Below are 16,555 nucleotides of genomic sequence, written 5' to 3' on the forward strand. Positions count from 1 at the left end.
CAAAATCTTCCTTAGAACGTCAGCTAAAACCATATGCGTGCTTAGCAAAAGGGCTTACAGTTTACCTTTCCTTCCCCTGCTCTGAGTTTGTATGTTGTCGTTGTAAAGACTGTCTCTCATATAGCACAGGCTGCTCTTGAGAACTTAACCTTGAACTTCCAATCTTCCTGAATTTACCTCCCAGATGTTGGAATGACGGGTATGTGCCGCTCTGCCTGCATGTTATTGGTTGTCTTTGTCATTTATGTAAGATATCATTCTGTAGTGTAGGCTAGTTTGGAACTCACTAAATAGTCTTGAACTTGTGGCAGGCTTCCTGCCTCAGCCTCCTGAGTGTTGGCCATGGTAAGCGTGTGCACAGCCTGTTATTTTCCTGATAGTTTTCAACCCTTTTCTTTTCCCACTGTGTATTTTCATCTCCTTTCCCATGACAGCTTGGTACCGTTGCCTGTCTTGGTTTTGTTCCTGATATTGCCTGTTGTTTCAGATGGGGACAGTTTTACTTCCCAGGGACACTCTTATTTGCTTGTTACCACTTGCCAGCAGTCAGGGAATACAAAGTACACGTTGAAAGAAAAAGAAAGCCAGCCATTATCCTATCCCTTAAAAGAGATTACTGAAGACAATCTGGGATTCTGTTTATCTGGCTTGTTTCCTCCCTATTTATGTAGAAACTATATATTTTAAGTAGAAACAAGATCATGCCACATTAGTATTATTTTTAACATTTGAACCAGAGTTGTAGGCTTATTTCTCTGGCTCTAAAGCCTGCCACTCATGTGACCCAGGCAGAAGGCATCAGTGCCTGTGACCTTGTGATGTAAGAAACAGAGACCACGTGACTTGTGAGGGCAGGCAGTGCTGTGCACAGTGGGTATTGTGTAGAGGAGAGTCATTTATATCTCATATTACATTTTTTAACTTTCATAACCACTCAAATTTGTGATTTCAGAAGTCTAAATGGAAGGCAAAATACTTCATTGCCCGTGGAGCTCCGCTCTAAAAGGAAAACATAACAAACAGGAACCAACAGGTCGGGAATACCAGAAAGCTGAGTGTGTCTCTACTCAGACACCTGTGCTGTGTTAACCAGAGCACTTGTTTACCTTTGCAGAAGCAGGGGACAGGCTTCATCAAGTCTCTTCTCGATCTTTAGGGCTCTTGTTGAAGTTTTGTCTTGTTTTTAAATCGTGTGTGTGTGTGTGTGTGTGTGTGTGTGTGTTCATTTATAGGTGTGCTTATGTGGACATGGGTGTGTGGAGGTCAGAGGGCAATCTTGGGTGTGGCTCCTCACCTTCCATTTGGCTTGAGAAGGGGCCTCTTGTTCACCTATGCCTTTCTTTACTAGGCGGGCTGGCCTTCAAGCTTCCAGGGACGTCCATGTCTGCCCCAATTAGGTTGTAAGAGGGCTGAGGTTACTCTCACACAGTATCAAGTCCAGCTTGTGGGGATTTGAACTCAGATTCCCACACTTGCACAGCAAGATTTTACCCACTGAGCCATCTGAGGCCCTTCTTGGGTGGATGGGGGGGGGGGTCTGTGACACCTGTAATCCTAGCACTCAGAAGGCAAAGTCAGGAGTCCAAGGTTATCTTTTGTCACACAGTAGACTTCCAGGCCAGCCTAGTCTACATGAGACTCTTTCTTATCCCCTCCTCACCCCGCCCCCCCAAAAAAGGGGGCAAAAGTAAAAACTGCGTCAAGGCATTCTCATTTCTTTAGCCCTTTGACAAAAGAGCACAGGCCAGTTTCAGAAAGAAGCTGAGGTTAGCCCCAACAGGATTTCAGGGCTGCCTCACCATCACCTCTGTGTGTCCCCATCAGGGAATCCTGTGCTTTGTAACAGAACAGCCGTCCCTTGTTCCTTTCAACTGTAACAAGAGCAGCATGCCAAGAACAGACCTGCCTGCTCTGCAGTCTTGTCCCTGCCTCCAGCGGCATGCTTTCCGAAGTGTAGCTTCGCCACTCCCACACACGCACTAAAGCTGCAGCCGGGGTGTCAAGGGAGCGTCTGAGCCCCCCAAGAACAGTGTGGAGAGTAGACAGCTACCCCTTCACTCCTGTCTGAAGAGCGGCAGCCAGGGTCGCTGGGGCAGTCAGAGTGGATTACTGGGTAGGGTCTGATTTATGGGACATTAAATTCCTCTTTGCCATTCACAACCCTGCAAACCTAGAACTCAGGAGGCTAAGGAGCAATACAAGGCACAGTCTCAAAAAATATCTCTAAAATTTCTCTCCCCAGGGGCAGGAGATTCTTTCCTTTGGAGAAAATTTCTTTAGTGTAATAACTTCAAGTGTCTAGGCTAAGATTAAAGTGTGTGTGTGTGTGTGTGTGTGTGTGTGAGTGTGTGTGTGTGTGTACATGCTTGTAGGTGTTTGTACACATGTGTGTGGAAGTCAGAAGTAGACCTGAGGTGTTTACTACTACCGTTGCCAACATTTTTCCCCTTGAGACAGCTTTCCACAAGCCCAGCATTCACTGTTGGGCTAGGCTGACTGGTCAGCCAGCTCTAGAAATCCACTTCCTGTCTTGGCTCCATCTTTCCAGTGCAACAGGCACAAGGTCCGTGACTGTCTGAGTTAGGGTTTTATTTCTAAATACGATGAAAACACCCTGGGTAGGAAAGTGTTTAGCAGGCTTACACACCCCAGTCCACAGTCCATCAGGGGAAGCCCAGGCAGGAACTTAAGACAGACCTGAAGCAGAAGCCATGGAGTGGGGGCTTGTTTCTCATGGCTACTGGCTTGCTTGTTTCTCATGGCTTCTGCTTTCTTGTACATCCTCTTCCTGGGTGCCACAACTCACAATAGGCTGAATCCTGCCCTCACCCAAGATATCATTAATCAAAGCAGCACTCCAGGTCAGTGTTAGGAGGCATTTTCTCAGTTAAGAGTCCCTCTTCCCAGCTGTGTCTAGGTTTGTGTCACCTTAATACCAAAAACCAACCAAACAAAAAGCAACCAACACAATCATCAGGCTTTTAGGCAGGGGCTTTGGCTCCAAACTCACCACCTCATGCTTGCAGGTGGGCAGTTCATCTGCTGACTGAACCTCCCCAGCCTTGATACAGAGGTATTCGTGCAAACTGACTGAAGGCATCTTCCCACAGTGGCAACACTGTAACCAATTTAGTTTATCCACGGTGCTATTATTGCCAGTTGGAAAATTTCCCGCCTCCAAAGGAGGTAAATGAACACCTGAGGAAAAGTACATAGAATAATATGAGTGAGCTAGCCATGCTTGATTGAGAGGATTTGTGCTTTGAGGTTAAAATTAGAGGTCGGTTGGGATAGGGGAAGGAGGAAACTCCATAATAAACAAATGATACTACTGTCCATTTGCAACAGTTTCCAAACACTGGGCCGGTGGGTTGCTGGAGTCAGAAGACAAGGCAGTCTTAGGAAGACAGAGGGCCCAGGAAGGGCTCCCAAGAACCTCTGTGGCTTTGTGTCTTTCTTCTCCTCCACTCCAATGTGAGCAGCTAAGGCCCTGGAGAACAGAACACCCCCACCCGGCCTGAGGACCTGAGAAATATAGAGCGGCACTTGCTATCATCTCTAATAGTGCTTCTTTTGGTTGTTGGTGGGAAGGTGTGATGAAGATGGAGGTACTGTGTGAGGCAAACCTTTGCCTAGAGTAGCTTTTCTTATCACAGCCTCCCCACCCCCACAGATCTCAGTATGATCTATTTTCTTTTTTCCTCTCTTTTCCTGACACGGAGAAGAAACCAGTTGAATAGACAAACACATCCTTCTGTAAGATACTCCAGTGACAATTTCCCAGCTGATTGGAATCTACATGGTTTTTTTGTTTGTTTGTTTTGGTTGGCCAGATCCAATCTTACTACAACCCGTGTCTTCTGGAGTCTTTCTGAATTCCTTTTGCTCTGTGTATTAGTTCCATGTCATTTAAGGTTTTAAAAATATCTCTGAGTGGTTTCCTTCCTATATCGTATCTGCTCATCTTGCTTTTGAGTCCCATATATAAGCTGTTTTAGGTCAATGATAGTATCAGGCTCTTCAGGATTCCCATTTGCTCCCATCATGGAGAGACTCTATAGTACATACTTGACATTTGCTCTTGAATTAAATGGCTGGGACCTGATATTCAACGCTTCAAAGAGGCAATAACATTTTGGAAGTGTCCACACTTTCATGCAACCAAAGCAACAAAAAAAATGTATTTCTTATTCGTGTGAGGCTGTGCACATTGGAGAGGCTTTTTTCTGCCTAGCGACTAGGGATCTAGACTCCTTAGGCTGGAGACCCACTGCCGTCACCTGGCTTTTGAGTTTTGTATTGGGAAAGGGAAGGGAGGGAGAAGACTGTCTCAAGTGTCTGGAGCCACTTCTTTTGAGATTTCTGTCAACCAAGAATTAGTGTCAAGACTGCATTCCAGCCATGAAAGGGAACAGAGTGCATAAGGGGCATCCAAGAGTGATGGCTATCCATGATACATATTTATACTATCCCTATGGGTTAATTATCTAGTTAGTTAGCTGTCTAGTTAGTGCCTCCTTAGGGTCACTCATATGGATTGTGAGATTTGTTTCGGTGTGTGTTAGAAACCTGTATCCAAAGCTGCTAGGATCCATAATTTGTTTAAGCAGGCATTTATTTAGTGCTGACTGTATACCAGGTACTACCTCTGGAAGACAGTATGTGGGAGAGAGTTAGAGTTTTCACATTTCTAGGACCGAATTTCTACAGCACGAATAGTAAACTAATAAACCACAGAGTATATCAATTGGTAACACATATTGGACAAGTGTACATGGGGGTTTTGGACCTGTAATGGTTGTGGGGAAACAGCTTAGAGTCCCATTGTAAATGGAGAAATCAAGAACAACTCATTGTAGAGATGACATAGGGGCAAAAACCTGAGAGTCATTCTGGTGTCAAGGCAAAGAGCCTTGCTGTGGAAGGGAGTATGCGCAGACTTCAGAGGTGAGGTGGGGTGGGGTTGGGAGGTGGGAAGGTCAGGATACCAGGTATGTTTGCCAGGTGGTAGGGAGAGAGCAGTTACACAATTAGAGAGGACAGATGTAAGGTTTCAAGCCCATTGAGTACAGACCAGGGACAGCCTTGTATGCTACTTTGCCCTACGACAGCAGATGAGGTTTGGGGTCTGAGGAGTAATACTAACGTCTGAAATTATATTGGATTTAGACTTTGGGGCTAGGACAACACCAGAGATAGTTATTGTCAAAATTCAAATGAGAGGCAATGGTGGCTTGGGCCATTTCTATCAACTCCTCTCCAAGTCAAAGGGTGATACTTTGTTTCTATTTATTTATTTAAAAATGTTTGAGACAAAGTATCATGCCATCCAGGCTGGTGTTGAACTAGCTGAGGATGACCTTGAACTTCTCCTGCTTCCAACTCCCAGATACTAGGCTCGCTGGCATGTGCCAGAAAGTCTACTTTATGGAGTGCTTGGGATTGAACCCAGGGCTTCAGGAATGCTAACCAAGCACTCTACTAAGTGAACTGTGTCCCTTGCATGGAGAGACTTACACTGAAGGGGGGAAAGTCCATGCACAAACACGAGTACCTTTTGTTAAGAAGATGCTTGCATAAGACTCTTAACTGCAATGCCACTTCTTCCTATCTCAGTTCTGATACCCTATTGTCTCATTAATCCATTGACATAGGAACTATTTCTCCAGGACCAGATGCCTTCAGACCTGTGCTCTGCTTTTCAGAAACTTAACAGAGACACACAGGCAACACCCAGTAGCACCACTTAAGGAAGAGAAAATGTTACAGAAACATTATCCAGCACCCACTAATTGCTGTTAGCTATCTGTGTGAGATATGCCTTTGGGTACAATGATGATGACAAGGACTCATTTGTTGTCATTATAATAACTCCATGTTTTCCTTATAACCAAAAGACTCTTGTTAAAAATAGAGAAAATCATATTTAGCTGTCTTGAAATGTTATTCCCATGTTCTGCCACCCATTAGCATCAAGGATTCTGCCAGCTTTCTCTGAATAAGCAATACATGTTTCACTGTTAACAAACATTAATGGGACCTCAGGCTCACGGATTGGCAGGCACTTAGGTTCTCTTCAGTATGTTCATTGCATTTCTTTTCTTTTAATTATCTGCTCTGAAGAACATCAAACTGAAGCTACTGCTCAGCTCCTAAGATGGTACCACTCAAACTGCAGGCGTTTTTCTGCCTCCTCTGCTGCCTCCCATGGATTCATCCTTTTCACTGGCAAGACACATCTTCTTTTGATTTCAGGCCGTCAGGTAAGAGGCATTACTTTCTGAGCAACTTCAAGATGTTGCATGTTTTGATATGTGAGAATGCAGGGACTTGGGGGATGGCCCAGGTGATGGAAGTATCCACTGTGCAAGCATGAGGTCATGAGTTTGGATCGCCACCATTGATGTGAGAAGATTTCTTTGTTATGGAGGGAGGGGTGTAGAAACGGGAGGATCCCTGAAGATTATTGGAAAACCATTATAAATGACATAATGTGCTTCAGCTTTGGTGAGAGATCCTGCCTCAAAAAAGCAAAGATGGGGGATGATCAAAGAGTCATTGGACTCTGGCTCCTATGGTCATGTTCACACATATGCATGTACACCTAAATGTTCATGCTCGCAATAACAAGTATTTACAACACCCACACGCACAAGCACACACACTCACACATGCTCACTCACTCGCATGCACATACACACAGGAGCATATATATTCAGGGAATCTTTACAACTCCAAAAGAGGAATGTGTTTTTTTTTTCTTCAATATCAAGTCTGCAGCATGGGCATTGTAACACATGTCCTGTCAGCTTGCTGTGACCATGGAAAAATGCCTTCAAACACCTCCTTCATGACCCTAGTTTAACTCTTGCCAGGTACGGGAGCATACTTGCCTTGGGGTTTACAAGACAGCTTCATCGCTGTTCCATGAAGGTAGGATTGGTCTTGTGTCTTGACAAACAAACCTGGTCCTGCGGAGGTGAAGAGGCTTGCAAGAAGATGACAGTCTGGACTCTAGAGGTCCAAAGGGACATGGCCCTTTCTGCCTGAGAATGAGGAGAAGCAGAGGCACGTAGATGCCTGGACCTCCAGAAGAGAATGACCATGGCTACTTTCTCTCTTCAGTTGTGTTAAGGAGAAGAGATAAGGGGATGATGATTTAGACAATACAAGGATGAGTAGCCAGTGTCGGGGAGGGACATCTCATGACACCAAGAAGGGCCTATGTTGCAAGGACATTCCTTCTGGAGCATTGTGAATACCTACCTGTTCATCTTAAAGAACGATGACCCACATGAGTCTCAGTCTGTGTCCTTTGGAGAGCACAGCAGGTAACTTGAGGATGATCTCACACTGTCTACACCCACAGATCTGCACACGAGGATAGATGTGTAGTCACTCCAGATCTACTTGCTGGGTTTGTTGAGTAACTCTTTACCACAGCATCTCCAAAAGGGCTTGCGTAACTCATCGTCATTAACATAACCTTTGCCCTACTTTATATTTGAGGAAATGGACTAATCAATAGGAAAGGGCTGGGCCTTATGCTGATATTTACACAGGTAATTGAAGACTATTTCAGAGGTCAATTCATCCCTCAATACTTCCCAGGAAGGGAAAGCGCCATGGATACGGTGGTGACTAAGGTGCTGGACCTTGTCCTCAGAGAACCTGTGACCTACTTGAAATGAAGAAGTTCATCTTTTTTTTGTTTGTTTGTTTTTTGTTGCTTCTTTTTTTATCCTTGTTAACAATTTTATTTTATTTATTTTTTTTCTTTTTTTTTTAGTTTTTAATATTTTTATTACATATTTTCCTCAGTTACATTTCCAATGCTATCCCAAAAGTCCCCCATAGCGCCCCCCACTTCCCTACCCACCCATTCCCATTCTTTTGGCCCTGGCATTCCCCTATATTGGGGCATATAAAGTTTGCAAGTCCAATGGGCCTCTCTTTCCAGTGATGGCCGACTAGGCCATCTTTCGATACATATGCAGCTAGAGACAAGAGCTCCGGGGTTCTGGTTAGTACATCATGTTGTTCCAACAATAGGGTTGCAGATCCCTTTAGCTCCTTGGGTACTTTCTCTAGCTTCTCCATTGGGAGCCCTGTGATAGAAGTTCATCTTTCTAAACTGTATCATCAGGGGTTGGCAACAGGTCACACAATGGGTCCATTATCTTCCACCGTACATTTTATATTATTGACTCTTATTGGTGCAGGGTGAAATTTTAAAGGCATGTGTTTTTTTACCCTCTGATTTTTAAACATCACTGGGTTGTTTAAACACTCCCTTGGTCTTGTGTTAATCCCATGCTATACTCAGTCTAGCTGTTCAGAAGTGGACATGTGAATATTTTAAAAGTTATAATTAATAGTTTAAAACAATAGATAATTGTTCTTTATAATCTATTAAATGAATAATAGAAAAATATAGCTATTCAGGGTATAATTTATTTAATTTGTGAGTGTGTGGGTGTGTGTTATAAGTGCACGTGTCTCTGTGAGTGTCCATGCTTGTATATAGAGGTGGAAGGCAGAGAAAAGTGTCCAGTGTCCCATTCTATTACTTTCTACCATATTCCCTTGAGACAAGGTCTCTCACTGAACTTGAAATAGGCTGACAGCCAGCAAGCCTGAGAAGCCCTTCTGTCTACACATGAAAGGACCGGAGGTTTCATCTCTGTGCAGCCATGCCTAAGATTTTATGTGATGCAGCAGATTTAAACTCAGGTCTCCATGTTCATGCAGCAAGCGCTCTCCCCATACCCTTCTTTCGGTTGTTTGAGACAACCTCATGTAGCCCTGGCTGACCTCTAAGTCACAATGTAGCAAAGGGTGGCCTTGAATTATTTATCCTGTTGTCTCCTATTCACTAGCACTGGTATTAAAGGCATGTGCTGCTGGGCCCGAAAAGACTTACAAGTATGAGATACTTCGCATGCTGAGGAAGGACCATAAAAGTATTAAAAAAGAACGTGTTTTTCTTCTAGAATGTATATATCTCAAGACTCAGGAATATTTGACACACGTGCGCTTATAACACAAACCCGCACACTCACAAATTAAATAAATTGTAACCTGAATAGCTGTATTTCCTAGATATACCAAGTAGCGTCCTACAGGGTTCAAAGTTCCTATTCACATAAAGTTGAAGAGGATTGAGAAGAGATGAACTCTGGGCCACAAACTATAGCACAGACCAAGCTATAGTTGGTCTGATCCGCCTCTTTTTCCTTATGATGTTTTCAGATAGATGGATAGATGGAGATGCAGATTCATGTGATGTGCAAATTGCAAGATGCTCCTCCTTTTCTGTACCCAGAGTGGTACCTGTGACTCCTAAATTCCAGGTGAACACGTTCCTAAAGTAGAGAAGTTGGAGAGCCACAGGTAGTTAGAAGAGGTTCCCTTGGTTTCTGTGGAATTACGATCTCATAGGAGGGGAGATCCATTTGTGGATGTTCTGGAACTCTGCTGATAGGTTAGGGTCTCCAAGGTAGCTAAGAGTTCTCTGGGGCTCCTCCCTGAGCTGTGAGAGCCAAAGTTCTCCCCCTGGTCTAGCCCTGACCTCACTGCCTATGTGTGGGGACACAGCTGCTCACTGGATGCCAACTACAGAAGGAAAGACAGAAAGTGGTGTCTATCCTGTTACTCTCAGTTACATCAAGGCTGACTCCACAGATAACCTGAAACGAGAGCACAAGAACCTTCTGTAATTAAAAAAAAAAAAGCCTGGAATGTTCACCAAAAGGAGGCAAAAAAATCAAAAACAAAAAATCCACACCTTTGAGGAAATGTTGTGAATTTTGAATTGTCCCTGGAGAAGTGTGGAAGTCGTGGTGTAGATCTGCTAAATCCTTTTAAGGACTCGCCAGCCCCTGGGTAGCAAGACTTCACCAGCTCTGGAGAAAGAAGGAAGTCATGGCAGTTGACTGCCAGTTACCTACTACAGTTGGTGCTAAGCACACAATGAAGACCCTCACTTCATCCACCTTTACCCACACAGCTGCTCTGCAGGCTGGTTAAGGGCTTTAATGTCCCACTTCACCAGTGGGCACCAGAGAGAAGAGTTAAACTGCTTAGGCCATATCACCATAGGTTGGTATCTGAAACAGAATCACCTGGATCCAATACCGGGCTCCACTCTGCTTCACCTTCATTCTTCAAACTGCCCCCTCTCACTGCTTTACCAATGTGGCAGGCCAAGAGATCTGGGCTGTGCCACAGCATTTCTTCATCTTGAATCAGCCTACTTTGAATCTTTTTGATTCAGTTGAATTCAAACCAGGAGTCTGCGTTTACAAATCCCTAGGTGACAGCCATGCTGCTGGCCCAAGGATCATCTTTGTGTAGGAGGCCATATGTACTGAAAGAGTCTGTCACGGGCTGGAACTTCACATATGTATGAGTCATCAGTGGAGGATGTGAATAAGAATGTTGACAAGACTCAAACCCTTGCTGAGCAGTGATGCATGATAATGATGCTGGTGTCACACCTCACATAGTTCTGGGAGCTTGGCAAAACCTGTGCTGCAGAGTAATGGGTTCAGTCAAGTGGACGTTGGAGGCCCAGCTCAGTGTATCAGGAAAAGTAGGAATCTGGATTTATTGTTATTTGAACCTAACATCTAAACGTAAGTGATGGCTTGCCTGAGATCTAGAAAGGAGGGCCGTTGCAGAGATATGGAAGGGTTTGGGCTTCAAACAGGAGTAGATAGGTCAAAGAACACATGCATGGGTTTGAATGAAGGACAAAGGAAGTTGGTGGTGTTTCAGCTTAGCTCCCCACCTTCCCACAAATCGATCTGAACCTGGTGTGTCAAAGGCTGTGTTTACACTAGGAGGGCCAGCACCTGAACAGTAGCTGTCATCATTCTCGCCATTGTGAAATAGTCAACACATACGGAATTCCTGATTCTGAAGAAGAAATGATTATGTCTGTGTTGTAGGATTTTCCCTGTCCAATTACAGTAGAGCAGCAGAAGGCCTGTAATTGGACAGGGAAAAGGGAGGCAGAGCTAAGAGTGGCAGAGACAGAGAACGTAGCAGATGGGAGGTGGGAGGAGAATGGAGGCAGACATGAACCAGCATGGCATGAACCAGCCATGGGTAGTTATGGTATCATAAGGTTAGAAAAATTGGGATAAAGCTTTTATCGTTATCAATTGGCTCTGAAATTATTGTATTAGCATCTTATACATTGTGATTTTATTGATACATAAATCTGATTGGCTAATTATAAGCTTTAAGAGTTTTGATTCTACCAGGGTCTGGGATCCGGATTATTCCAAATTAAGAACAAATTATAGAGACTTGTTTGCCTCCCAGGGTTCTAGCCTGGAATTCATAAGATAAAGGATTCTGGGATTTGGGGTAGGACTGGACAGTTAGAGAGTGAGAGGAGGGGGGTTGGGAGATGGTCGTTTAGAGTCATCTTAGACCATTGGCTTTGATAATGCTGTGTAAAGATGTCAGGTCCAAATGCACAAGAAGTGTAAGCATGCTGGCCTGGTCTACAGAGTAAGTTTCAGGACAACCAGGGCTACACAGAGAAACCCTGTCTCATAACACAAGCACACACATACACACACACACACACACACACAGTCTAAACACTAATCAGAAGTGTGAGATGAAGTTCATATTCAACACAGAAAATAAACAAATGTAAGTCATGTTCCATACACCTTGTATAGCAATAGAATTTGGAGACAAGCCTCTTTGGTGAAATCCCAAGCATCTTGTCAGAAGATGTATGCCCGCCTCCATTGTTTTATTCCCCAAAGCCCCATATATGCTTTCTACAAAGCAGGCCTTTGTGTGGGGTGAGAAAAGAGAGGGTGCTGGGGAAATGGCTTGGTCAGTTATGTGCTGTATGAAGATGAGAGTTCAGATAGACAGCACCCATGTAAAACTGGGTGTCTGTCTATAACCCCTGTATTGGGAAGGCACAAAGAGTCTAATCCATGATGTTCATTGGCCTGTCACCCAGCAATGAGCTTCAGTGAGATTCTGTCACCAAAAAAATGAGGTGGAGAGCAACTGAAGAAGACAGAAAGCATAGACTAGACCTTTGACCTCCAGTCACATGCAGAAATGGAAACACACTCTTACACACACAAGAGGTCAGAAACTGTGAGCAGTACGTCATTGCCTTGGAATTCCTAGCACCTACTCTTAGGTGGACTGGCTACTGCCCTGTGTTTACGTGAAATTACATGAACCTATTTTTCAGTAATGTTTCACAAGCTCCAATCGGTGATGTCTGCTGCCGGCTCTGGCCATAGTAAAATCCCCAAAGGAAATGGATCGTACCCCGTCGGTTGTACAGACCTGATGTTCGGTTATGGGAATGAGGTAAGGCCCTAATTCTCCTTCAATCCCAAGGGCTTGCCCTTGCTTTCTAGCACAGGTGGTAGCGTGACCCTGCAGTCTCCTGAGAATGACTAACCGGCCATCCCTGTTGCAACAGCTTTTGCTACTGTGCCATTCCTCCGTTGTCTATTGTCTCCTGATTAATTTACCACTGAATTTTATTTTTTTTCTCAGATTTTTTTTCTACTCAGAGCGTTCTCTTTTGTGGTTAAATCCAGTCACCCAGCAGCTTGAACACTTCCCTAGACCTTTAAGGGAAAGACAGGGATCTGGGCCCTGGTAATAAAATATTGAAAGCATTGCACTTACTGGACTCCATTTGACTGAAGTCTGTTCATTGTTTTTCCCAACAGAGCGTCTTCGTGCGTTTGTACTACCCAGCTCAAGATCAAGGTCGCCTTGACACTGTTTGGATCCCAAACAAAGAATATTTTTTGGGTCTTAGTATATTTCTTGGAACACCCAGTATTGTAGGCAATATTTTACACCTCTTATATGGTAAGATTTCTCTTGGTCCTGGTGTGAAGTTATATGCACATTTATCTATGGTTGCATATGTAGATTTGCATATGTAGATATGTTAGAGACAAGAGTTACAAGTAGTAAGACTGAGGTAGGTTTTCTAAGATGGTAAGGGTGGGATTTCTTTTATTTTCTTATCTTTTTCTTTTTTTTTTTAAGACTGTGAATGGGTGTGTTCTTACGCACACGAGTGTACATTCATGTGGAGTCCAGAAGACAACCTGAGGTGTGATTTCTCAGAAACATAGTCAACCTACCCTCCTATGAGGCAGGGTCTGTCAGTAGCCTAGGCTAGGCTAACTTATCAGCAAGCCCCAGGGAGCCTCCTGGCTCAGACTCCCCAGGACTGGGCTCACAGGTGTGTGCCTGGTGTTTTTATACCACCACATGCAAGGCAAACACTTTCCAAGTGAGTGATCTCCCTAACCAGAAAGACAGGATTTCTTAAGGAATTAGGCAACACTGAGGGAAGCAAAGGTACTTTATCATTACACACTCAGAGTTTAATGGGATGGGATGGGGGTGTCAGACTTGCCTTAACATCTTATGCCTGACCCTCGGTTCCCTGTTCCAGCCACAAAATGTAGAAGCCACAAAATGCCCCCTCCATCCAAAAGGAAGTGCCCTCCTCCTGCACTCCCTCTTCCTCTCTAGGACCCAGAAGGCTCTCCTCTTCCTCACCCAGGGATTGGCTTCTTGCCATCTTTATTATACGGTTAATTAGGGGAGAATTCTGCTACAGTGGTCAGAGTGTCAGATTGTCTGGTGGGACCATTGATTGCACCATACATTTTGTGTTAGAGGAAAATGACAATAGATGCCAAGCCTGGCAGCTAACTTTCACTCATCATAAGGAGAGACCTTGCCTTGTTCCCATCCTCCATCTCAAAGGATTCACCTCTCTCCTCCAGTCTTCAGCCATCATCATTTACCATGTCTGCATTATTACCAAGGGAGACTTTCCGTTCCTAACATCTGCCAGGTCAGGTGTGAATTTCAGCCTATGCTAATTACACCTTCAAATTTATCCTTCAGCACTGTCAGCTTCAGGAATTCATTTTAAGCTTATCTTAGGGTTTGCACTGAAAATTGCTTTAAACTGGGAAAATATCTCCAAAATAGAAAATAGTAGTGTAGTATAGAATAATTTATAAGTCACTTCCATAGCACCCATCACGGCCAGTCTTCATGACCTCGTTTCTGTTTGTGATGAGAAAACAGCATACAAATGATCCATCATAATAATGAAGACAGAAACAACTGAGACGTGAATGAAGGGAGGCGAAGTTTTCCAACTTTTAGCTGTTTCCTATGCAACTGACGAAGCACTATGTATATAAAGCCTAGATCGATACGAGTTTCACTGAAACTATCCAAGATCATTATCACTCCCTCCCTTTTATAGAGAAGGAATCAATTTGACACTGGAAGAGTCTGAGGATCATGCCTGAGGCGAATAACCACCCATGCAAGTCTCATGAAAAGCTCCCTCTGGTGTGTGGAGCCCTGGTCCCTCCATCTTTTGCTGGACCATGATGTATCATGAGACGAGTCTCTGGTTCTCAGGTCCTGGTTCTCAGTACAATGGTCTAAGCTTACTGTATGGTTAGTTTTAAAATGAAATGTTCAATGTTATTTCAAAAACCTCAAAAGAATAGTAATTAGTGTTCTCCCAGAATATACGTATAAGTAGGAAAATCCCGCCCCACCTCTGTAAGTTCAGTGGCAGTGACGACTGGTAAATGATGAGCTCATGGGTAAAAGGCAGATGGAAGTCCCTGGTTGGTGAGTCTCTAGTATCTGGCTTTTAAAATATCCTAATCTGTAAAATCATAGTTAAAGCTCTACAGTTTGGGGATCTGTGGTCAGGAGATGTAAATTACCTAGCAGCATTCAAGCCAGAGAAAACCCTGATTTACTGTCCACTGTTGCCTAGGTTCTCTGACAACTCCTGCAAGCTGGAATTCTCCTTTGAGGACTGGAGAAAAATACCCGCTCATTGTCTTTTCTCATGGTCTCGGAGCCTTCAGGTAATACTTGGGAGACTACACGGTGTTTGTCCCAAGCTGTCACTGACTAGATCCACTTCTTTAAAAAAAAAATCAGATTCCTGAATGTAGTATTGGCCCATGCTGAACACTTGATTCCTAAGAACTGACCGTGGGACTGCTGGGAAGTTGGGGGAGTGTCTACACTAAAACACACTATCATTAACTCTGTAACCAAAGTCTGGGAAATGGTTTGATTTCGGTTGCACTGGTGGTTGGCAAATGGGGATTCAAGAACCAGATCTAGTCAGCCATCTCTATAAAAACTTTCATGAAGCACAGCCCCACCTGGTCAGCTTCCACATTGTCAATGACTGTAACAGCTGAGTTGAGATGTTGTCTTTCTCACAAAGCTGAGGTGGGCAGGTCTTCGAGGCTCTGCAGTAGACCACCTCCCTTCCTATGCCTTCGGCAGTAGGTGTCAGTTCTTAGACAACCCTTTTGTATTCCTACATTGACAGTGGAATGCATGATGGGAGGAAGAGGTAGGCAATGTCGATGTGGAATGAGTAAGGATGTGTATCTTCAACACAAGATCATTTAGCTTCCGCTCACAGTTTGATCATTTCCATAGCAGGAAGCACGCGTTAAGTAGTCACACTGATGTAAATAGGTTCAAGCCACTGAAGATGTATGCAGTCACTCACTCCCCTTCAGTGAGGACCACACAGATAAAGAGGAACACAGCTGAGAAGACACAGGGCTTGATGCGGGACAAGCAGCTAGGAAGGGGTGGAGTTTGCCCTACCTTCCTATATACTGCCTTCCTGCATGCATTACCTTGACAAAACTTTATATCTGGAGCTGTGCAGATGGTTCAGTGATTATAGAAGCACTCTCTGCTCTAACAGAGAACCTAAGCTCATATCCCAGCAGCCAAGTCAGGTAGCTCTCTACTACTACCTATGACTCCAGCTCCACAGGCTACAGTGCCCTCTACTGGCCTTGGCAGGTACCTGCACACACATGCACATACACATATACCCAGAAATAAAAAAAAATTTAAATCATAAAAAAAAAGAAATCCTTGCCTCCTCTGTCCTAAGTGTAAGCCTTTGTCCTTAGCTCTATTTTAAAGGTGACAACAAAATTGAATGACTAACTAAAAATCATATAGCTAAGAAGTGACAATGATTTTAAAAGCCCATCCTTAAGTTTGAGTTGCTTTACCACTGAGTTGGGTTCCCGGCTCATGACAAAAGCTTTTTGGCATGGTCTCCACATTGCCTGCTGGGATTGTGATAATGGAAGGGATTTTTCCACATCTCTAGACAATGGACAATCAGATCCTTTCCTGACACTTCCTATGGCCCTCTATTATTTAAAAAAAAATAAGTGGATGGTAGAGGAAAGGGAAGTCAATAGGTAAGAGAGAAGTAGAGTCAAAAATGGAGCTGAGGAAAAGAGTCAGATGAGGAATGCAGGAGATGAGTGAAATCTGTGTGTGTGTGTGTGTGAGTGTGTGTATGTGTGTGTGTGAGAGTGTGTGTGTATGTGTGTGTGTGAGTGTGTGTGTATGTGTGAGTGTGTGTATGTGTGTGTGTGAGAGTGTGTGTGTATGTGTGTGTATGTGTGTGTGAGTGTGTTTGTGTGTGAGTGTGTGTGTG

General features: G+C 44.0%; 1 protein-coding gene across 1 annotated transcript in view; it reads left to right on the top strand.

Moving 5' to 3' along the window:
• The window catches only part of Pla2g7 (phospholipase A2 group VII), a 43,959-nt gene that overhangs the window by 13,646 nt on the left and 13,758 nt on the right, over positions 1-16,555 (top strand). The window contains exons 2-5 of the mRNA XM_021186524.2: positions 6,124-6,263; positions 12,239-12,360; positions 12,732-12,876; positions 14,837-14,930. Of these exons, the coding sequence (XP_021042183.1) occupies positions 6,158-6,263; positions 12,239-12,360; positions 12,732-12,876; positions 14,837-14,930 (467 nt within the window). The 5' untranslated portion in view covers positions 6,124-6,157. The remainder of the gene's footprint in view (positions 1-6,123; positions 6,264-12,238; positions 12,361-12,731; positions 12,877-14,836; positions 14,931-16,555) is intronic.

This window comes from Mus caroli, chromosome 17 (genome assembly GCF_900094665.2).
Source record: "Mus caroli chromosome 17, CAROLI_EIJ_v1.1, whole genome shotgun sequence".
In the NCBI taxonomy this organism is placed as follows: domain Eukaryota; kingdom Metazoa; phylum Chordata; class Mammalia; order Rodentia; family Muridae; genus Mus; species Mus caroli.